This window comes from Neopsephotus bourkii, unplaced genomic scaffold, assembly GCF_033783945.1.
Source record: "Neopsephotus bourkii isolate Nb327-2 ecotype Australia unplaced genomic scaffold, CSIRO-AGI_Nbou_v1 NB_369, whole genome shotgun sequence".
In the NCBI taxonomy this organism is placed as follows: Eukaryota; Metazoa; Chordata; class Aves; order Psittaciformes; family Psittacidae; genus Neopsephotus; species Neopsephotus bourkii.
This window is the reverse complement of record NW_026900875.1, coordinates 40,621-62,790: the sequence shown is the minus strand read 5'-3', so window position 1 is coordinate 62,790 and position 22,170 is coordinate 40,621. Positions and strand designations below refer to the sequence as shown.

General features: G+C 64.7%; 3 protein-coding genes across 5 annotated transcripts; 2 read left to right on the top strand and 1 right to left on the bottom strand.

Annotated features, from left to right (window-relative positions):
• The first annotated feature begins 372 nt into the window (after nt 1-372).
• On the top strand, nt 373-6,895 carry FAM131A (family with sequence similarity 131 member A). Its single transcript, XM_061348670.1, is given in 7 exon segments — nt 373-805; nt 807-850; nt 2,498-2,622; nt 3,484-3,577; nt 3,843-4,025; nt 4,565-4,693; nt 5,089-6,895. Coding segments are annotated over 7 exon segments (1,071 nt in total). The 5' UTR covers nt 373-749; the 3' UTR covers nt 5,529-6,895.
• A 306-nt stretch (nt 6,896-7,201) lies between these two features.
• LOC133209844 (heat shock protein beta-7-like) lies at nt 7,202-8,932 on the top strand. Its single transcript, XM_061348669.1, has 3 exons — nt 7,202-7,389; nt 8,014-8,165; nt 8,577-8,932. The coding sequence occupies exons 1-3, from the start codon at nt 7,248-7,250 to the stop codon at nt 8,763-8,765; spliced, it is 483 nt and encodes a 160-aa protein (XP_061204653.1). The 5' UTR covers nt 7,202-7,247; the 3' UTR covers nt 8,766-8,932.
• A 377-nt stretch (nt 8,933-9,309) lies between these two features.
• On the bottom strand, nt 9,310-21,877 carry CLCN2 (chloride voltage-gated channel 2). Of its 3 annotated transcripts, XM_061348665.1 has the most exons (25): nt 21,855-21,877; nt 21,622-21,722; nt 16,429-16,576; nt 15,797-15,928; nt 15,555-15,683; nt 14,757-14,890; nt 14,602-14,679; nt 14,419-14,497; nt 13,698-13,823; nt 13,540-13,624; nt 13,312-13,413; nt 13,144-13,228; nt 12,911-13,066; nt 12,472-12,541; nt 12,206-12,316; nt 11,757-11,970; nt 11,525-11,658; nt 11,263-11,414; nt 11,079-11,184; nt 10,940-11,013; nt 10,641-10,691; nt 10,089-10,127; nt 9,797-9,901; nt 9,640-9,726; nt 9,310-9,558 (listed from the first exon to the last, which is right to left on the bottom strand). In XM_061348665.1, exons 1-25 carry the CDS (start codon nt 21,862-21,864, stop codon nt 9,349-9,351), a joined length of 2,718 nt encoding a protein of 905 aa, XP_061204649.1. In that variant the 5' UTR covers nt 21,865-21,877; the 3' UTR covers nt 9,310-9,348. The 3 variants fall into 3 exon arrangements, with proteins under 3 accessions (XP_061204649.1, XP_061204650.1, XP_061204652.1); XM_061348666.1 differs by lacking the exon at nt 10,641-10,691; XM_061348668.1 differs by lacking the exons at nt 21,622-21,722; nt 21,855-21,877 and adding an exon at nt 20,980-21,098.
• Nucleotides 21,878-22,170: the final 293 nt, after the last annotated feature.

Genomic DNA, 22,170 nt, shown 5'->3' with positions numbered 1-22,170 from the left:
GCACCCACCTGCCCTGCACCCAGGTCCAGCGAGGGGGTCCCTTGTCATAGCTGTGTGCTTCCCTCCCTACTGCCATCCTCTTGGGGCGGTGTAGGGGGGGGGGACGGGCAGGGCCAGAGCCACAGCCCCCTGTTCGCGGGCAGGCCCGGGGCTGAGTGGTCCCTGTCCCTGCCCCTGCCCTGGGGGCTCTGGGGGCAGCGGGGCCCCGGGGCCGGGCGGGCAGGCGCTGTCCGCGGTGCTGGCACGGCGCTCTCCGCGGTGCCCGGCCTTCCTCTCCTCCTCAGCACCCTCCTCTTCTTTCGTCCATTCTCCTCCTCCCCGTGCCCCCCTCCTCTTCCTTCATCCCCCTCTTCCTCTTCCTTCAGCCCCCCTCTTCCTTCATCCTCCCCGGCTGCCTTCGTTCCCCTTCTCCTCTGCTCATCTCCCCTTCCTCCTCTTTCCTCCAGCCTCTCTCCCACCTATCCTTCTCTTCATCCTTCATCCCCCTCTGCCTCCTCTTCCCTAGCCTTCCTCCCGCCCTTCCTCCTCCTCTTCCTCTCCCTCCTCCCTCTTCTCCCCATCCTCCTCCTCTTCCTCCTCATCTCCCTCCCCCCTCCCGCTTCCCCCTCTCCCTCCTCTTCCTCCCTCAGCAGTGACGTCTCTGGACGTGCTGCTCCCCGGCCCGGCGCAGGCACCGCTCGGGGCTCCGGCACCGCGGCCCAGCCCGGCAGCAGCCTCCGGCGGGACACGGGCGCTGCCCGGGGCCGCCCATGCGACCGGGGGATGATGCGGGCGGCGCGGAGCCGGCGGTAGTGCCCGCACCGGGCTCCCCCCGGGAGCATGGGCTGCATCGGTTCCAAAACCACCATCGGTGGGTGAGCGTCACCGGGGGGTGGGGGGGCCGTGGAGGGTGTTAGAGTATGGAGCGTGTAGGGGGATGTGGATTGTATGGGGTGCAGGGGCTGTGGGGAGGCTACTGGTGGGTGGCGGGGGGTATGGGGGTGATGCTATGAGGGTGTTGGACGGATACAGGGGTGGGGGGATGTGGGAAGGTGGGGATCCAGGGGATCTGGGGTGTTTTATGGGGCAGGATATGTGGGCTGGGGGCTATGGAAAGGTATGGATGTAGGGAGGGAGACACGGAGGATTAGGGTGCCTAAGGATGGGGGAGGATACAGATAGCTTGAGGGCTTTGGAGGGTCTGGGTGTGTATAAGGGAATGGGGGCTATAGACAGGTTGGGATCTGGGGCCTGGGGATGCTGCTCTGGGCAGCTGGGCAGCCCAAAGGTTACAGGGAGTTATAGGGGGTGAGATTGTCAAGGACTGGGGGAATCTGAGAGGCTGGGGTGCAGCTTTGTGGGAGCTGGTAGGTAATGGGGGATGACAGGGGTCTGAGAAGGGGGTATGGGGCTGGGGTGCTGGTCAGAGGCCTGGGAGGGTACAGGGGGTGCTATAAGGGGGATAGAGGTGCTTAGGAAGCTATTGGAGGCACTATGGATGCTGGCAGGGGTGTGCTGCGGGGGAGTGGGGTGCTGTGGGGATGCTATGGGAATGCTGCAGATGTCCTGGGGGTGCTGCAGGAGGGATGGGGGCGATGGGGGCTGTAACCATGATCCAAGGGTGTTCTGGGGGCTGGGCTGGTGCTGGGGGTGTTGCAGACACAGCAGGGAGGGCCTGGGGGTATTGTTGCTAGGGCGGTAGGGGTGTTGATGCTTGGGCATCATCACAGGGTGCCCCTGCCCACAGCTGGGGGTGTGATTGGTGCCACTGGGAGTTTCTGCAGGAGCCAAAGACTACCCTCAGATAGGGGTGAGGGGGGGAGCACTGTTCAGCCCCCCCCATCCCACCTCCAGGGTGGTTTACATAAGCTGGGCCCACCTTGGTGCAGGGGGAATGAAGCTGCTTAGGGACATCATGCTCTCGGCCCTTGAGGGCTGGCTTGGCTGGGTGCTGTGATGACAGAGGACCCTCCCTGGCCCTGGAACTTGGGAGTCAGTGTGTAGGAGGTTTGGGGTGCCAGTGCCAGGAGGTCGGGCTGCTGGGGTGGAGGATGGGAGCTAGTGCTTTTACCACCCCCATCCTTTTTTCGCTCCTTTTCCTCTTACCTTTCCTCTTTCCTTTTCCTCCTGGGGAAGTGGGGAGGGAGATTTCGGAGGCGGAGGAGGAGCAGCAGCCCCCTGCAGTGCCACATCCCCCCCATGCACCCAGCGCCTGGCTCAGCCCGTCTCCCCCCAAGCCTGGTCCAGCTGCCCCCACCCCTCCCGAAGGAGCAGCCAAGCTGGGACGGGAGCCCGGTCCCCAGTGCCTGGCTGGGGCTGTGCGTTACCGCTGACACAGGCAGAAGAGTTGCCTGGGTGTGAGTCCCCTGTGCCGCAGCACCTGGCCACTCCGGAGCACCTCTGCAATGAGTTCTGCCTGGTCTCAGACCAGACAAGGAGCAGCTACCCTGGGAGGCGGGCACCGAGCTGGGTGCTGGGGACACGGAGGTGCTGATGCCAGCCCCGGCTCTTCCCGCAGTGGCTGTGGACACGACGCTGTGTGTGGAGTGGAAAGAGGTGAAAGCGCTGTCTCCGCTGAGTGCCGCTCGCCCGCTGCCCCGCCTGGTGCGCCAGGCCTCCTTCGACAGCCAGGACTTCCTCCAGGTACCCCAGTACCTCACAGCAGGACACCCTTCCTGGGGTTTTGGGGTGCGCGGGGCCCTGCTGCCCCCCAGTCCCCTGGCCGCTTGGACCCGACAGCTCGCAGCGGCTTGGGGCTGCTCTGACGTCAGCCACGAGCTGGGCTGTATCCTGGGAGAAATCAGTCCACGGTGCCTCGTTGCCATGGCAATGCAATTTGTTGCGCGCCTCCAAATCCTGCATTGCTTCCCCCGTGGCCATGGGCTCAGGGCCTGGCATGGCTGGGACAGGCAGCAGGGACAAGCAGCAGGATTGGGATGCTCTGGCATGGCAGTGGCCTTGCATGAGCACACATGTGCTGGGGAGGACACTCAGCTGCCCCAGCTAGCATGGACCATGCTCATGGGTGTGCGTGCTCACAGGTACAGGTTACGTGTGTGTGTGTGCACAGTGAGCACATGTGTGCGTGCAGTGAGTTCATGTGTGCGCATGGTGAGGAGGGCCCTGTGTGTGTGTGTTTGCATGTGTACGAGCGCCTGTGTGTGTACATGTGGTTACATGAGCAGGCATGTGTACACCTAGCATGTCTGTGTGTGCACGTATAAGGGTGCAGCATATGGGTGTGCTACCATGAGAGCATGCACACAGGCACAGGTGTGTGTGTGTACCTGCTGCCCTGCCTGTACTGGCTGTGACCATCCCTCTGCACACAGACACACATGAGCCTGCAGCACACGTGTGTGCACAGACAACCCAGCTGCAGGGGGTGGGCACCAAGCAGGGCTGAGCCCCTTCCCAGGGCACAGGGTTTGGTGGCGGTGGTGGTGGCAGGCAGCGGGCAGGGGGGGTGGCTGGGGACTGTGACATCCTTGTCTGCCCTGGCAGGTCAATGTTGAGGACACTGTCGAGATGCTGCCCAAGTCACGGCGCGCGCTGACCATCCAGGAGATTGCTGCCCTGGCCCGCTCCTCTCTGCACGGTAACTGCTCGCCTGGCCCAGGGTGTGGGGAGCCTGGGGGTTCACCCAGGGAACGGGGGGTCTCCTACGGGAGAAAGGTCTGTGCCTCTTGGGAAGGGCATTGGAATTTGGGGGCTCAAGGTGTCCCTCGGTCCCTGGTGGTACCCAAGAGGAGGGCACGGGGCTGCCAGGTCCGAAGGGCAGTAGATGGGGGTGGTTCATGGACTTATAGAGGGCACTTGGAGCGCTCAGGGAGTGCTGACGTGCGTGGGGGCACATCTTGCAGGCATCTCGCAGGTGGTGAAGGAGCATGTGACGAAGCCAACGGCCATGGCACAGGGCCGCGTCGCCCACCTCATCGAGTGGAAGGGCTGGTGCAAGCCAGTGGAACCACCCACTGCCCTGGAGAGCGCCTTCAACTCCTACTGCCACCTGAGCGAGGGCGAGCAGGAGGCGCGCTTTGCTGCTGGTGGGCATCGTGTGCGGCATGGCTGGCGGGCACGCTCCCCCACCGTGGCCAAGGGCAGGGCTGGTGGGGTGGGTGGTCCCCATCCATCCCTCCATCCATCCCTCCATCCATCTCTCCATCCCTCCACCCATCCCTCCATCCATCCCTCCATCCATTCCTCCATCCCTCCATCCATCCCTCCATCCATCCCTCCATCCCTTCATCCATACCTCCATCCATCCCTCCATCCATCCCTCCATCCATTCCTCCATCCCTCCATCCATCCCTCCATCCATCCCTCCATCCATTCCTCCATCCATCCCTCCATCCCTCCATCCATCCCTTCATCCATCCCTCCATCCATCCCTCCCTCCATCCCTCCATCCATCCCTCCATCCCTCCATCCATCCCTCCATCCATCCATCCATCCATCCCTTCATCCATCCCTCCATCCATCCCTCCATCCATCCATCAGTGCACTGTGGGCACAGAGCCGCTGGGGCAAGGGTATTTTGGGGCACCTTCTGGTGTGTGTGTGACCTGTGCTTGTCCCATGTCAGGCGTGGCGGAGCAGTTCGCCATCGCTGAGGCCAAGCTGCGCGCCTGGTCCTCGGTGGATGGGGATGACTCCAATGATGAGTCCTACGATGAGGACTTCATGCCGTCCACAGAGAGCTCCCAGCCCACTGGTAAGTGCCATGGGAGTGGGTACCCACTGGGTGGGCAGGATGTCCTGCTGTTGGTGTTGGTGTCTCGCTGCTGGTGCCAGGGGTTGAAAGAGTAGGATGCCCATGCCTGGCCACATTCCCCAGCCCGGCCACCCCATTTTGCAGCCATGCCCCTGCCCTGCACCATGGCGAATGACACTCATGCCAGGGATGCGAAGCCCTGCACCGTCCCCAGTGCCAGAGCACGCTTTGCTTTTCCTGTGGCGGTCACCAGTGCCACACACACAGCAATCTGTGGGAAGAGGAGGCACGGTGCCTGAGAGGGTGCTCCCACCCCCTGGGGCACAAGATGGGGGGCAGCTGGCACCCCCAGTGTACCAACCCTGACTGACCCCGAGCATCCCGGTTCCCTGCAGAGCTGCCCGGCTCAGTGCCCGCCAGCGCGCTGCTGCGAGACCTGCTGCAGGGCCACCTGTGCCAGCTGGGCGTGCGGCACGGCTCCTGCGAGCCTGAGAGCGACTCCTCGCACACGCTGTCCCCCGAGACTCTCTGCTCCAGCCTCTGCAGCCTGGAGATGGTGTCCCCCTCTGAACTCACTGCCAAACTGCTGGGCTCCCTGGGCGGCGAGGACCTGCTGCTGCCCAAGCTGCCCCCCCCGGCCAGCCAAAGTGCCTTGCGGGGCCTGGCACGGCTCCGGTGCCAGGACTCCTTCTACTCTGTGTCCTACGCCGAAGCCTGCCTCTCGCCAGCTGAAGACGAGGTGGTGCTGAGCAAGGACTTCCCGCTCCGACGGAAAGTCTCCGACGTCGCATCCTCCGGGGTGGCATCGCTGGAGGAGGAGGCCGAAGAGCCCTGATCCCCCCCCGGGGTGCCCTGCCTCTCCCGGCAGGGGTGCACCCTTCTGCCGGACCCTGTGCTGGGCAAGGGACAGCCCTGCTGCTGCGCCCCCTCACTATCCGGGCACAGGGGGGTTTTGGGGGGCTGCTGCAGGCCCCCCGGCCGTTGTGCCCCCTCCCCGCTTGGCCATATCGTTGCCCTCCTGGATTTTTGCATGAGAGTGGGGAAGGGGCACAGGGAAGGGCTTGGTGGGGTCCGACCCCCACCCTGATGCCCAGACGTGCCCCCTAAAACTGACAGGACTGAAACAGTGGGGCTGGTTGTTCGCATGTTCCCCCCCTCAGACCACCCCCGGCTCCCCTTTTGAGCACGGGTTCCCCACTGGTGTGGCTGAACCTCTCCGAGCATCCCGTGGTGCCCCTGCCCCATGCCTGCACCCTTGGTTGGGGCGGCGGGGGGAATGTGGGGAGCGGGGGAATTCCTCCTCTCTCCCCAGCCAGCTTACATCAGACAGTTTTAAACTGTGAACTGCTGCCTCGGGGCCGGGGGAGGGCCGGGGGCTGCGGGTGTGCCATGGTGCCAGGGTTTCTATACTTTTGTACGTGTGTGGGGCTGGCACAGGAAGGCTGCAGGGCCGAGTGGGGGCATGGGCATGGGCCCCAGGCTGGGGGCTTTGGGCCATCTGTGGCAGCACCCTCAACCCAGTCCCGCGGCAGGGGGCTCAGCCCAGCTGGGGCCCCCCAGGTCTGCTGAGGGGCAATGTGGGGTGGAAGTGGGAAGGGGCAGTGGGACCGACATCCCTGACCCCGAGTCACTCCCCCCTAGCAGGGAACCAAGTGCCTACATGAAGGGCGACCATTCCCCCTGTCCTGATCAGGGTGGCACCCTGGCCTGGGGGCCCCCCAGGGCCGTGCCGGGGATCCGAGCACGCTGTTTGGGGGAGGAATGCTAGTTTTTGCCAACGCTTGTGCCCCCCTTCCTGCATGACGTGTGTTCTTGTAGGGCCGCTTGCCTGCTGCATGCTGCTCCTTGCCCATGGCCACAGCACCCCTGGCCCTGCACCCCCGGGTGCCCCAGCACCCACTCCAGCTCTGCTCCTGTGTGCCCCCCGGGATCCCCATCAACCCCTGCCAGGCACAGCACGCATTCCCCCTCCCCACCGTGGGGTGCCCGGCATGGGTCTGGCTCCCCTCTCCCTGCATGGCCAAGCTGTGAGGGGGTGCAGGGGCCAGCAGGCCTGATGCCATGCTGATGGGCTCCCTGCCATCACCCTCTTTCTGCAGACAGCAGATGCTCCCTGTGGCGCTGGGATGGGCTGTGGGGTACGGGGTGCCTGCAGATGGGTGCGGGGCCTTGCTCTGTGTGTGTGTGCGCATGTGCACATCTGGAGTGTACATGCACGAGCACATGTGCACAGCAACCTGAGCACCCACCTCGCTGCGGCGGCACCCGTGGGGTGCCCACCCCGGCACCCCCTCCTCCATCCCACCACGTCTCCAATAAAGTCCATTGTGCGAGTGCTGCGCCAGGTGCCTCTTCTTGTGGGTGGGGGCACATCCTCGGGGGGGGCAGGCTGGCCCTGGTGGCAGCCACACATCCCCTCCTTGGCCCCACGGGGCCTCAGCCTTTATCTTGCATTCCTGGGGCCAGGGTGCCTAATTATAGGCATGTGTCAGTGTCGGTGGTGGCGGCCCCCTCCCTGCGGCCAGGCCCTTGGTGGGCACAGGCAGCAGGAGCCATGGCCTCGCTCGGCTCAGCCTCCTCGTACCGCACCGAGCGCATCGGCACCTATGGTCCAGGGCATGGCGAACCCCGCTTCGAGGGCGACCGGCGGCACGGGCCCTTTGGGGCACTGGCACATGAGGCCTTCGGGTTCCCAGGTACTGGGGATGGGGGGTGGGAGGGCTACGACAGAGTTACCCACTGCCATGTGCTGGGCACACATGGGACCCCTTCCCCAGCACAGACTGGGGTGACTGCCCCTCAGGTGCCCCATGGCTCTCTGGACTGTCCTCCAGCCCTCCCAACCCCCCCAAGCCCACGATACCCTCAGTGTCCTTGTTGTCCCCTGACCCACTGTGCCTCCAGCTTCCCCTACCCAGAGCCCTCTGTGGCCCCTGGTAACTCCCCACTTTCCTGTACATCCCCATATTAAACCCATTGCCCCCCAATCCACTCTCCCTAGGTTGTCCTGTTTGTCCCCTGTGTCCCCAGCCTCCTCCACTGCTCCTCTGCTGTCCCCAGGTCCTTCAGTGACCCCGGATCCCTCGAGTTCCCCCAGAAACGCCATGGCCTCCTGCTAATGCTGGACCACCCTATACCCTCATACACATGGGAGTCCCTGCTCCCCCTGCAATCCCCCCAGCATCTCCAGTGGTCCCAGACCCACAGTGCCACCTGCCACCCCCAGCCTCCCCCCCAGTGGCACCTCCTTCCCATAGCCGCCAGTGTCCCAGCCCTTAGGCCCCTTGCCCCCGTGCCTGGCAGCCCCCTGATGCCCACAGGGTCCCCCGGTGCCGTGTGCCCCTGCAGCCTGGGCACCTGGGTGCGTGCCCAGGGTGACACCTACCAGGTGGTGGCCGACGTCAGCCAGTTCGAGCCCCCTGACATCGTGGTGACCACCTCCAACTGCCACGTCGCCATCCAGGCTGAGAAGGTGAGGCACGCCAGGGCGGCAGCATTCCCACCCCCTGGCCGTGGAGTGATGGGGGTCCTGCACCATGGCACTCACTCCTGCAGGGGTGGTAACTGCGAATGGCCCCTGCTGGTACTGGGGTAACTGGGAACTCCGGCCCTGTTGCATTCTCTGTTGGTGGGGGCAATTGGGAAAAGCCCCTGGTGACACTGGGGTAAATGGAAATTAACCCACCCCCACAAGGCTGAGGCAAGTGGGATCTGCAACGGAGTAACTGGGAATTGTCCTTGAGTCACTGGTAACTCTGCCCCGTTGAGCTCCCTGCTGGAGCTAGGATGACCGGGAGCTGCCACGCTGCCAGCACTGGGGTAACTGGGAATGTGCTGTGTACCACCATGCTGTGCCCCAGGCACTGGTGCTGCCTTCCCACAGGTGGCCGAGGACGGCACTGTCTGCGACACGTTCACCCACAAGTGCCAGCTGCCTGAGGACATGGACCCGCTGTCGGTGAGCTGTGCCCTCACGGAGGCCGGCACGCTGGTGATCACCGCGCGGCGCCGTGCCGCAGCCCGCCCCAGCGAGCCCCCGCAGATGCTGTACCGCAGCGAGGCCACGCTCTGAGCAGCGCCGGGGGAGGATCGGCTTCTTGCCCCAAGCGATGCCAACCTCGGCACCGTGGTGTAGCTTTGGTTGTGCCCATTGGCCATGCCCAACCCCACCTCCAGCTCCTCAGGGCTCTGGCTCTGTTTATAAAGTCCTTTTATTAAATTAATATAAAAATCTCTGTATTTACACGGGGAGGACGCACAGCAGAGAGGAGGCAGGATCCCCTCTTCTCAGCTATGAAGTGCTGAGGAGAGAGGCAGTGCCCACCTGTGTCCCTGTGGGCACCCTGGCCTGCTGCCCCTCTGCCCCCTGTGCTACCCTGAGCAGGGACAGTGTGGTGCCCGTGGTGGGGGGTGAGTGCAGTGGCTGTGCCGGGGGGCACCAGGGGCTGGGGGGGCAGAGGTAGTGAAGTGGAAAGCCCCAAGAGCTGGCAGGGGGTGGGGGGCAGAGGCAGGCTGGAGGGCACCCAGCCAGCCCCTGGCACAGGGAGAGGGCAGTGGTTCTCGATTGAGGGTGCCACCCCTATGACAGGCTTGGCACAAGAGGGCATGGAGCAGGTGCCAGGGGCCCTGGGGACAGGGGGGTGGGCACCCCCATCTCACTGTGCCTTGGGGTTGTCGTCATCATCATCATCACCCCCGGGACTGGCCTCGCGGGGCATGGGGTGGTGCTGGTGGCGGTCCCAGAGCTGGTGCAGGGCGGTGGTGTCGGGCTCGCCGGCACTGGCGGTGCTGTCACGGAAGCTGGCGAGTGGTGGGCGCACCTTCACCCCCTTGGCTGTCAGTGAGCCCTCGATGGCCTTGCGCAGCTGCGGGCACCCCAGACGCATGGGCAGGTGTCCCTGGGTGCCCCCTTCTGCCCCTCCAGCCCCACACCAGTCCCTGCTCACCTCCTTGAGGGACACCATGCCCACCAGGCGCCCGATGCTGGTGACATACGCATGGTCCAGGCCCAGCAGCGAGAAGATGGTGTGGGTCTGCAGGGAAAAGGGTCTGAGCTGGGGATCTGGGAGGTTAGGGAGAAGGTCCAGGGAGGCACAGGCGCACCTTGTGCAGTGAGGTGTGCTCCACCAGCTGGAATGGTGCAGGGTCAATCTTGGCGCTGCTGAAGTCCACCAGCTGGTCCAGCTGCTGCTCTTCCCACTCCAGGATCTGGGGAGGGATGCCATGGGGCAGGGTGAGGCGACTTGGCCGCACAGGATGCCAGTGAGGACCCTCCCCTGCACTCAGCATTACGGGGATACTGGTGCTGCCCATGTCCCTGCCCACCTTCTGTCTCAACACCCCATTGGTCCCCTGCGGGCAGGAGGGTCCTGCCTGCCCCTGCCCACCCCCTCACCTCCGCCGGGGTCATCCTGTCACCCAGATCCATCTCCTCCTGCAGAAGAGGCGAGCGTGAGCAGCCCGGCAGGGCAGCAGGCAGCATGACCGCACACCAGCCACAGGCAGGGAGCAAGCAGGGTACAGGCAGGAGCAATGGGGCTGCAGCAGCATGGGTAGGGTGCAGGCAGCACGTGCAGGCCAGGTAACATGATTGGTTGAGAGAACATAGGTCACACCACAATTGGCTAAGGTGGGACAAGCCAGCTTGTGATTTGTGGGGAGAATGCAGGTTGTGCCGTGATTGGCTGAGCAAAGTGGGGCAAATAAGACAGCAGTGACCGCCTGAGAGGGTTCAGGTCACACTGTGATTTGCCAGGAAGTTTTGGGACTGGGAGGATGCACACTGTGATTGGCTGAGAAGAATCAGGGTGGAGCGATTGGCTGCGCGCACAGAGGCCGGACATGATTGGCCAAACAGAATTTTGCCAGGCCCCTGATTGGTTCTGACAACCCGTGCCGGGCTCTGATTAGAGGAACCACGCCCAGCCTGCTATTGGCTGCAGCTTACCACGATGGACATGCGGACGTGTTTGGCCTTGCGATAGGCTGTGCCCTGGGCCTGGCGCCATGTGGGAGAGACAGCGGTGTTAGGGCATGGCAGGGTGGTACCATGGCAGGGATGGAACAATGGCAGTTCTATGTGCCATGGGCAGGGATGGGCAGGAAGGGGCAAGGACAGGCAGGGATGAGGACTGGTGGGCAGGGATTGTGAAGGGGTGTGAAGGGATGCAAAGGGACTGGAGTGATCGGAAAGGATGGCACTGGGTAGAAAAGGCCAGGCAGGGCTGGGCAGGGCCATACACTCACCTCAGTGGGCTCTGTGGTGGGGTTGGCACAGAATAGGCTCTTGAGGGCGATGCCGGAGTGGTCAGTGGTGCCAGCTGTGGGTGGGGAGGGGTGTCAGTGGGGGTCACAGCAGGTTCGGGGAGGGCCTGTGCTGACTCACCTGGGGGGCTCTCGGCTGGGCTGCTGGGCACCCTCTTCAGAGCTGGCTTCAGGGGCTTGCGGGGGGTGGCGTGGGCAGGGGTGCTTGACGAGGCCTCCGTGCTGATCTGTGGGGGAACGGGTGGTGGGGCACAGCGGTGGGGGCACCCTGGCCAAGCAGCCCCCACGGCGGGCACCCCCCTCACCTGGAAGCGGATGCTGGCATCGGACAGCCGGTGCCCATTCTCAGCCAGCGCCTTCTGCTGCAGGGCCTGGAGCCGGCGCTGGGGGCTGAGCTGGTGGCTGAGCAGGGCCCCCACCTGCGTCCGCTCAATGGAGCCCAGCAGGATCATGGACTCTGATGGAGGCAACGAGGGGCCACGTTGGCTCCTGATCCCCTCTTTGCCATCCCCACACACATCCCACGGCTGGGGCAGGCGCCAGCAGAGCCCCCTGCCCACATCTCACCCGCTGACTCCACCAGCGGCAGGCTCTTCAACTTGGTGCTGTGCAGAACGTGCTGCAGGTCTCGGTACTTGCAGTTGAGGGTGACGTAGCGGATGTCCCGCACCATGATGTCCTCCACCCGCACATTGTACTTCCTGCCCCAGGAAGGTAATGGTGGCCTCGCTGCGATGCCAGCCCTTACCCCTCTGCCTGGTGAAGGGCTTGGGGACAGAGCAAGGGGACACACACTTACTCGTGGTGGCCCCAGCCCAGCTCAGGGAGGTAGGGCAGCTTCTTGATGCGGATGATGCTGTCGTAGAGGGAGGGCTGGAGGCTCTGGGCCACGGCGTTGGCCAGGATGACGGCGATCATGACAGGCAGGATGTGAGAGATCTGCCCCGTCAGCTCAAAGACGATGACGGCTGTGGACACCGTGTGGGTGACGGCGCCCGACAGCGCAGCTGCCCCTGCATGCATCCCGAGAGACAGAGGGGCGACTGTGAGGTGCTGCCTGCCAGGCTGGGTCCCCACCCCATGGCCATCCACCAGTCCAGAGCCCTTGGGACCTCCCGGGACATCCCCATGGTGGTGTCACTCCCAGCCCGTGGGGATAGCACCTCAGCCCTGGGGAACCCACCAGCTCCGTTGGAGGTTGCCCAAGGGATGCCCACCACGGTGCCCCTGTGCCAGCCCAGTGCTTACCCACCACGGCGTAGCCCCCCGGCACAATGCGGTAGGTGTTGCTGTCAGTGTGGATGCCATCGGGGAACCAGGCTGCCATGCTCTCCCCTACCAGGCGTCCAAAGGCTGCTCCTGCCCGCAGAAAAAAGCTGGGAGCAGGCACAGGACTCTCCCAGCACCCGACCCAGCCTCATGCCCTCTCCTCTACCCCAGAGCTGCTGGGAAGGGGACACTGGGGACATCCATAGGTATCTCCCGCTGTGCCTGCCTGGGGTATGGGTTCTCACCGATGACAAAGACAGGCATGAAGGCTCCGCAGGGCACTGGGATGGTGGTGGCCAGGGCTGACATCCAGAACTGTGTGGGGATGTAGACACACATCTTACTAGTTTCTGTTCCCCATCCCAGCCCTGCCTCTTGTCCCTGCCATGACCCACAGCTGGCTGGTGTTGTGCAACACATGGGCACTGCACTGTGCCATTGGACAGCCCCACTCCTCCCTGTGGGCACCTTGCCAGAACCTCCCTGGTGGCACCTTGGTGCCTCGCAGCCAAGATCTCTGATGGCATGTTGGAGCGCCCAGCCAACACCTGCATGGCCTCTGGGAGCAGCCACCCCGTGCCACCTTGCTGGCAACCATCTGGCACCTCCCTGGTGGCATCTAGGAGGCCCTCTCCAGAGCCTCCTGGTGGCACCTGAGGGCTGGCAGGGGCAGGAGGCACTCACCTTCATGAGGATGAAGACAACAAGGGTGACAAAGACATTGGAGCGGGGATGGTGCCAGGCCTCCAGGATGCCCAAGTATTCGAACTCGTTGCTGAGCCCTTGTTTGGCCCACGTTTGGTTATCGAAGAGTGTCACCAGGGTGTCCTTCTGGGTGAGCTGGTGATGGGCAGGCGTCAGCTGGGGCTGGCAGAGGCCCTGGGGTGGGGACCAGTGCGTCACCCTATGGCAGGTACCTGGCCGGCCATGAACTGTCCGAAGCCGGGTGGGAAGGTCAGCGTGGAGATGAGAAGCGTCACCAGGGCAGGGAAGAGCAGGCGCCTGGCAGGGTGGCATGGGGTGGGGGTGACCTTGGTGCAGCCCCAGCTGCACCACCCCAGTGCCAGGGACCGACAGGCACCTACTTCTTCATGAGGAAGCGGTTGATGGTCTTCTGCCGGCGCATGAACTGCACGATCTTGCGGTTGAGGTAGACGAAGAGCGCACCCCCAAAGCCGCTGGCGATCCTGGCCGGACGACATGTGAGTGCTTACCCAGTGCCACCACGGCCACTGACACCACCATCACCCCCTGCCAGCAATGCCTCTGCCGCCCCAGGGCCACGGCACAGGTGCCGGGGGGGCCACACTCACCCAATGACGGCGAAGGCAGGCAGCTCCTGCAGGTCGAAGGGGAAGTCCAGGCGGAAGCGGGTTTTGAACAGCGCCGTGATCGTCTCTGGAGGATGGCAGGGGTCAGGGGGCTTGGCAGGGTGACCCCCGCACCCCCCACCCCACCCCACCAGGGATACCTTCATCCTTGTTCCAGACAGCGAGAACACGGAAGATGAAGGCGCTGAAGGTGGCAGCAAAGAAGCCACGCCAGTAGTTGCGGACGGCGAAGAAGGTGGAGGTGACCTCGATGCTGAAGAGGACGCCTGGCACCGGGGGGAAGCGCACAAGGGAGACGGCGAAACCCAGGTGGGCCCCCGGTGCCTGGCATGCTTCCTGCCCTGAGCCCATGCTTGTGCTGGGTCCGCAGGGGTCTGGCCAGCCCCACAGACACACTATGGGGCGGTTCAAGGGCTTCCCTGGCAAAGCACATGGCCAGTTCGTAGCTGGCTGCAGTGGGCACGGCGAAGCAGCAGCTTGCAAGAGCGAGAGGGTAGCAAAGAGACACGAGCAGCAGCATGGCGGGTGACACTGGGGTGGGGTGGGATGGGGTGCACGCAGGCAGGCAGACAGACATCAGGCAAAGGGCAAGGAAAGAGTTAGACACATCACCAACCTACGGGCAGGGCTCAGCGGGGCTGGAGCAGGGAGCTCCCTGGAGCGCAGCGCAGCAGGGAAGAGGACGAGAGCACACGTTACACCTCCAGGAGGATGGCGCCCGTTCCCCCCTTCCTCCTCCCTGCTAAGCGGCACTGCCCTCTCCCACGCCAGCTGTCCTGGGGGCCCTGCTTGCCTTACTGGGCAGACCCCGGTGCCTGGGTGGGAGGTGTGAGGTATGCTGGGGGCCCAGGGCGACCCTACCTCCGATGGGGGCAGCAAAGCAGCATCCGACCCCGACGGCGCAGGCGGCTGCCAGCATTTCGATGTTCCTCGCCTCGTTCTGCGGGAGAGCCAAGGGTGAGTGGGCACTGCCCCTGTCCCAAGTGCCGCCAGACCTGCTGGGGGCACTGGTGGAGCCCCCTGGGGCCAGCCTGTGCTGCTCACCTTGTAGATACCCCCAAAGAGGGAGAGGAAGCGGCTGAGCAGGGCTGCACACATGCTGGCGATGTGGACAAAGGGACCCTGCAAGGACAGCGGTGGGGTTGAGGATGGTGTCCCTTCCATTCCCCTGCCTGCCGTGCCCAGGGCACTGTCCTCACCTCCTTGCCCAGGGGCATGCCGCTGCCCAGGGCGCACGTCAGCCCGATCACCTTGGCCACAAAAGTCTTGAAGGTGAGGTACTCCTTTAGCACGACGCCCCGCAGGATGGTCTTCATCTCAGGGATCCCTGAGCCTAGCACCATGGAGACAAGCTTCAGCCATGGCAGCCCCAGACCTGTAGTTCTTGGGGGGAACCTTAACACTCTGCCACACCCCAGTGCCATATGGAGACCCCAGAGAAACCTTTCCCCACAGCCCCATGGCCATATAGGGACAGCTGAACCTATAGCTCTCTGGGGACCCCAATCCCAAAGTCCCCAAGACACCTTCTGAAGGCCAGCTTTTAGCCCTTGGAAAACCCTATAGCTCAGGACATCCCCACCTTAACTCACAGGAGACCCTCTGAAGACCAGCCCATAGCCCTTGGAAGACAACCAGCCCCAGGAATTGGTGAAATCACTGTCCCTGGAAGTGTTCAAGAACCATATAGATGAGGCCCTTAGTGACAGGGTTTAGCGGTGGCCTTGGCAGTACTGGGGTAAAGGATGGACTTGATGATCTTAAAGGTCTCTTCCAACCTAGCTGATTCTATGATTCCACAACATCCAACCCACAGGCCCCAGAAGATCCTCTGAAGACTAGCCCATAGCTCTGGGAAACTCCCAAGGACCCCCAGCCTTATATCCCAGGAAGTCATCCACCCCATAGTCCACAGGAGACTCTCTGAAGTACAGCCCATAGTCCTTGGAAGACTTCCAGGACTCCCAACCAGTGCAGGCGCTCCCCCAGTGCCCTACCCACAGCCTGAGGAGCAAGGATCTGGGTGAAGCCAGCAGAGAAGGTGATGAGCACGGTGGGGTAGGTGACCCAAGCCAGGTACTGCAGCAGCACGTTGGTGTCCAGGCCCCCATACATCCACTTCTGGGCTGCGGGCACACACAGCCAGCCGGGTCACAGGTAGCAAGGGCATGGCATGGCACTGTGACACAGCCATCCCATGCCCCAGCATGGCCCTGCGAGCCCACCAGTGCCCACTCACCTTGGAGGCAGGTGGCGATGGCGAAGTCCATGGCCCAGCTCACCAGTGCCATAACCAGCCCCAGGAGGATGAGGAAGACCCAGTCCTCGCCCACCTTGGAGAAGAGGAACCGCCGGCACTGCAGGGCGCAGACTGCGGGTACAAGGGTAGGCTCAGGGCCAGGTGCCCCAGCGGTGGGCACACCGGGGTGGCAGGGCCAGGCTGGCAGGGACACAAGTGCTCACAGCCAGTGGCACCAACCCAACACCACTGGCACTACCTGGTGCCGGAGCACCCCGGTGCCACGCCACAGCCCCCGGCAGACAAGAACTGTGGGATCAGAGCACTCTGGCCATGCACAGCCGCACAAGGTGCGCACCTCCCACCAGCACGGCCCTCCTGGCACGGCCCCAGGCAGAGGGGCTGGGGCCCCCCGGTCCCTGCAGCATGCCCGGTTATTTTGGGCCATTGTGTCCCTGCTGCTCGGCGGGCAGGTGGCATTGTCCTCGGCGCCGGTGTCCCATGACAGCCAGAGAAACCCTACCTCCCACCGCTGCGGCAGGTTGGACAGCCATGCCCAGACCACATGTTGCCTTGGGGCTGTGCCCACTGCTGCCCCCCAGCCCCGTGCCCCTGTCACCCGTGGCCCTTACCTCGGCAGGGTGCACAGCGGCCCTGGGTGTACTCCAGCAGCTCGGAGGGGCGGCGGGGCCGGGGGGTGTCCCCCTCCCCGTGCAGCCGCAGCCGGGCTGCCTCATCCTTGGCGAAGGTACCCAAGTCCTGCGTGTAACGCCCATACATCTGGGGGGGAAAGGAATGGGCAGGGAGGTCACGGTGGGCTGGCACCCCGGCTAGTGCACACAAGGGGGGGAAATGGGACGGGGAGCACGGGCACGCTGGCATGGCCATCCAGCACTGGGGAATGCCAGGCGACGGGACAGGCGGCCACGGCACCCCAGGGGAAGGGGCGGCAGCGCCTGTGCGGTTCCTGGGCTGCCCACAAGGGTGTGGAAGTGGGCTGGGCAGATAAGGTGTGCGGGGATCGATGGCGATCATTTTGCTCACACACCCACAGCAGGCAGGCGGCACCGCTAGCACCAGTCCCAGCCCCAGCCCTGCCCGGGTGCCCCAGGCACCGGCTGAGCTGGCAAAGGGTGGGGAAGGGCCTCCGGTGATGGGAGCAGGGCCAGCCTGGCCGGAAACCTCTCTGAGGGCTGGTACTGGGGTTGTGCTGGCGCTCTGCAGGCACCTCCCCTCGCCATCACTAACAGCAGGGCCAGGATGCCCCCCCGGGAGGGAGCCTCAGCTTTCTACACGTGACGGGGGGTGGCCGGTGTCAGCCGGCAGCAGGGAGGCAGGAGGACAGCGGGGGGCAGAGCGTACCCCCAGTCCCGATGGGGGAGGTCACAGCATCAGGCACGGGGCAGTCCCTGGGCTATGAGGAGCGGTCTGGGGGGCAAGGGGGTTCAAGGGGGACCCCCTCCTCCTGAGTACCTCCCGCCTGCCCACGGCACGTGGCCTGGCCCAGGCAGGGGGTGGTTCTGGCAGTGCCCCCCGTGCTGGCCAGGAGCTCTTTGTGCCTGTCCTCCCCGCCGAGCCGGGGACATTTGTCCCATGCTGACGGGCACTGCCAAGGACTCGGTTGCTTGGTTTCCGCCTCGCTCCCCCCAGCACGACCTGAATGCCAAGAGCCAGAGGTTGGCCCGGCACAAAGGGAGGCTTCAGGGCTGTGGGGGCCCTGCCAGGCTCCCACATCGGGGCGACGTGAGCCCCATGCCGATGGCATGCCCACCCGCCGTGCTGTGCCAGCGCAGCGCGTGGCTGCCCAGCCAGGGCACTGCCCGTGCCAGTGCCGGTGTCCGGCGGAGGGGCATCACCACGGGTGGGCACCGCGCTGGGCACGGGGGCAGCCCAGCCTCGGCTGCCTGGGTCCCGTTCGCACCCCCTGGCCTGCCGGCACGTCTCAGCTCCCTGTGGGGATGGCGTGGAGGTGCGTTTCTCACGCAGCACCGCTTCTGCCCAGGTCCCTTTGGCAGGGAGCAGAAAGCAGCCAGAGCGGCGCCAGCTGGATTCTCTGCTGTCTAATACCTGGGTTGTGCTCAGCAGTGGGAGGGAGGGTGGGGAGGCAGGCGGTGGAGGGGTGCACATGCATTTCCATTGCTTATCCCCCTCCTAGCATGGATTTCCCCCCCAGACTCCAAATCAGCAGTTTCTCGCCCTATGAGAATGTGCTGGGGGGAAGACACAAGCAAGGCGAAGATGCTGACATGGCCACCTTGGGGGCCCAGATCCGGCACTGGCTGCCAGAGAAGGACCCCAGCCCTGCACGGGGCCCAGTGTTCAAAGGCTCCCTTCAGGCGAAGCTTGTTTCCTCTGGAAGACAAAATGGGTCAGCTCCCTGAGGAGTGCTGTCCCCCTGCCAAGCACCCGCCTCCCCTGACCCCACTGCTGCCCCATTGCTGGCCCTGGCTGGGACTGGGGTACTCCCAAGCTGAGTGCCCCCAAACCGGCTCCATTTCCACCTCCCGGGACTGTGCTGGGGGCTGCCACACTGCCCTCCAGGCACTGGGGTACCCTGCAAGATGCCGAGGCGCAGGGGGTCCAGCCTGGCTGGGGAGGAAGGATTTCGCTTCCCCTCGCCCCCTGTTTGCAGCCAACCCCACCTACAACAACAGGGATGTAACGGAAGGGGCTGTGGCACCCTGCTGCCACCCCGTGCCACCCCTCTGACCCTTGCCATGGCCCTGCAGGCAGGACATGGGACCCCGGGCCCTCAGCCCTGGCAAGGGGGCTGTGGTGAGGGCCAGTGGTGGGCTCTCTTCTTCCTCCTCCTCCTCCTCCTCCTCCTCCTCTTCCCGCTCGGGTTATTTTTCCACAAAGGCCTTTTGAAACACAAACAGCCCCGGGACTCCAGCCTCCGCCACGAAGCAGCTGAACAATCACAGTGCCGGGCAGGCAGGGAACGGGCACGGGGAGGGGGGTCTGGCGGGGGGCACCCGGGGACACGGGCGCAGGCCAAGGCTGCTATGTGGGTCTCAGGCTCTTGCACCGTGGGCACCAGCCGTGCTGCAGCCCCCAGGCAGTGCCAGCCCGCAGTGCCTGCTGTGTCCAGGCGATGCTGCGCCTGGGGCGGGTGCTGGCATCTGGCACTGCCATGTCCCCGTGCCACCCTGTCCCATAGCACCCAGCCTGCCTGGCAGCAGTGCCCACCTCTGCGATGCCAGACAACCTTCCCCCCAAACCCTGATCCTGAGGGTGATATTTTAAGGCGGGGGGGGTGTCTCCTGGGCTGGCAGCAGGCAGGCAGAGGCTGGGGGGTGCGTGTCACGCTGCCCGTCTTAACTAGGTTCTAATCACCCTGAGTGGCTCCACTGGGAACAAGGGAAGTTTGTCAAGCTTAATCCCTCCCTTCCCAGGGGCCCTTTGCTCCCCACCGTGCAGCCTGGCATGTGGGGGCACTGGGGATGGCGTGCACCCTGGCACCCTGTGGGCTCAGCCGCAGGTTCCCATGGGTGCTTGCCCAACGTGGGGTCTCCAGGGGGTGATGCTGCAGCCTGGGGAGACCTTTAAGGCTGGGGGTGAGCCAGCGCCAGTGGCACCATGGCCACGGCACACACGGATGGTGAAATCTGGTGGAGTAAGGACGTGGGGTGGGGACGGGGCTCTTCAGGCACGGCTGGGCACAGTCCTGCAACCTGGCTGTGATGCCCTGGCTTTGGGCATGAGCATCAAGAGCTGTCCCTAGGGCTGTCTGGCTCAGACTAGCCTGTGCCAGGCTCCAGCTGGATCCTGACCCTCCTGGCAGGCACCAGCAAGAGCTGGTGGTGGTTCAGATGCACTGGGGAGGGCTGGGCACCCCTCGTGCCCAGCATGTGCCCAGGCAGCTCCCAAAAGCCAGGCCTGAGGCTATGGGACAGGAGCTGGCAGCCAGCCTCACCCATGAGCCCCAGGTGATTTCATGAGCCTCACCGCTGCCCAGAGGCCATGGGGATGGGCACCCTAGGGCACCCAGGGCATGGGTGCTACCGCACCCAGAGGAAGGGAGAGCAAAGTCTGCTGGCACCATGCAAGGCTGCCCCGATGCCAGTTCGACGTGCCTCTCCCTCCCACACTGGCCACAGACCTCTGTGCCCTGCAGTGCCCAGCTGGGCTGTCCTTTCTGCCCACCAACCCTCGACACAGCACCGTGGGGCAGTCGGGTGGCAGGCAGAGGGGGCAGAGGCACCCACGTGGCTCACATCCAACAGTGCCACGTACCCCTGCTTGTGCCCCCAGCTGCTCCCTGGCTCAGCCCTGCCAGGGAGGCACCACGGGACTGATAAGATCATGGAGATGCCAGCACAGCCAGGGCTCCCACGGCCAGCCAGTCCCCCACAGCTGCCTGAGAGCAACAGGAAAGGGGCAGTGAGGGGCACCCCCAGTCAGGAGCTTTGGGTGCTTACAAAGACACGTGCCTATGTGACGGCTGGGCAAGCCTCACCAGAGCCAGCCCTGCTTGCAGCAGCCGGCCCAGAGTCTCAGCAAACTCGGGCAGCTGGGGGCACAGGTACCCTGCAGCAGCTCAGCCCCTGCTTCCCTGCCCACCTCCCCAGCCCTGCCTGCCTGAATGCCTTTGCCAGGGCAAAGTACCCATTCGCTGATTCACCCTGGGCACCATCCCAAGTGGACGCCAAGGAGAAGCACCTTTGCCCAAGATGTCCAAGGGCTGTGAGCATGATGTGGAGGGAGGACACCCCTGGGTCGTCTGGGCACCCGGGTGTCAGCAGGGCGGCCTCGGATGGGAAGGAGTGGTAAACACGGGGCTAAGATTGCAGGCGGGGGAGATACCGGGAGAGATAGGCTATCTTGGGGGCAGAGGGCTGGGAACACGCAGGACAGAGGGTGAAGGGTGCCCGGGCGGTGCCTCTGGGCGCCCTCAGTGTGGGCATCACCTCTCCAGCGAGGAGGGATTTTGTGGAGGGGTTGGGGTGTGTGCCAATGTCCTGCCCTGGGGCTGTGGGCGCTCCTCCACCGCCGGGGGGGCTGCGGGGTGGCACCTGCCCGGCCACAGCCTGGACACGGCACTCCAAACCGAGCACAGCGGAGCTCCTCAGCACCGCAACCGCGAGCTGAGCTGAGCTGCACCCCCGCCCCGGCCCCCGGTCCCCGCCCCCCGGTGTGCCGCCGCCCGGTGTCCCCCGGTGCCCGGTGCCGGCCGCACTCACCAGGGTCTGCTCATACTGCAGCGCTCGCTGCGCCTCGCTCTCAGTGGCCATGGTGCCGCCGCTGCCGCCGCTCTTGGCCGTGCCGGTGGCCGCGGCGGCGGCTGCTCCTCCCGGGCAGTGTGGGGCGGGCCCGGGGCACTGCCCGGGGGAGGGACCGGCTGCGCTCCGCCTCCGCCGGCAGCACCGGCTCCCAGCGCCGAGCACCCAGCGCCGGGCAGCGTGCCTCTGCCCGTTCCAGCCGTGCCTTTGCCTACGGGCTTCCCAGCGGAGGATGGCACCCGCGGGCAGCCGACGGGTGGGTAAAAGCTGGCGTGGGGTGACCGCCGGTACGTGGGACACATTGCTCCCTCTTCCCACCGGCACAAGGGGCTGGCGTGGGGATAACACCGGTCCCTGCTTCCCCGTCGTTTCTCCCCGGTGGGATGTGGGCATCAGGGGAGGGAGGACAGCGCTGGGGGCACCACGGGCAGGCAGCCTCCAGCCTCATGGTCGTGCCTGGCCTGGCTGGAGATCAGATTGGGGTGGCAGAGTGCCTGGAGGTCTTGGCACTGGAGCGCACAGGGTGCCCGTAGATGCCCATTCGTGACAGGGCACTTTGAGACACCAAAATTATCCCCAAAGCTGGAGAGAGCTCGTCCTTACCGTGGTGCTGCTCAGTGCTCCGTGACTGCCAGCCCCATGAAAGGCAGGTGGGCTCCACTCTTCGCTGCCGAAATCGCTGGGCAGCAGCAGCTCAGCCCGCTCTGGAGGGGCACACGGGCAGAGTTTGACACCGTCAGTCCTTGGGCAAGGTGCTCCGGCATGGCCGGCTGGCTGCCGGGACCTCTGCCTCCCTGCGCAGCGGGCTCAGTGGCAGCGGGCAGAGCCGAGCTCACCCTCTGCCATACCCCGGGGCACGGCACCTTCGTGGCAAGAACTGAATGCAGGGAAAGACGGAGCTGTGGCACTGCTGGACTGGTGCTGTAGGACCAGGAACAGACTAGTTCTTGGCGCCCGGGTGTCACCCTCTGGTTTGACGTTGGCACCCCTGAGGGTGGGTAATGATAGCCAGGCTGGGGGTTGGGATATGTCCTGCGCCAAGCTGGGAGGGTTCATTGCCGGACATGAACCAGTTTGTGGCAGGGAGGTGATAAAATGGGCTGCCCACTCATTGTGTCCTTGGGCACAGAGCTCCCTCCCTGCCTGTCAGCT

Bases quoted from the DNA above. Each gene is read 5' to 3' on its own strand.
- LOC133209844 (XM_061348669.1), top strand. From the start codon at position 7,248: ATGGCCTCGCTCGGCTCAGCCTCCTCGTACCGCACCGAGCGCATCGGC. The intron at 7,390-8,013 runs GTACTGGGGATG...TGATGCCCACAG, and splicing joins TGAGGCCTTCGGGTTCCCAG to GGTCCCCCGGTGCCGTGTGC. The intron at 8,166-8,576 runs GTGAGGCACGCC...GCCTTCCCACAG, and splicing joins TCGCCATCCAGGCTGAGAAG to GTGGCCGAGGACGGCACTGT.
- CLCN2 (XM_061348665.1), bottom strand. The intron at 14,498-14,601 runs GTGAGCAGCACA...GCTCTCCCGCAG, and splicing joins TCTTTGGGGGTATCTACAAG to AACGAGGCGAGGAACATCGA. The intron at 10,128-10,640 runs GTAAGCTGCAGC...CCTCTTCTGCAG, and splicing joins ACGTCCGCATGTCCATCGTG to GAGGAGATGGATCTGGGTGA.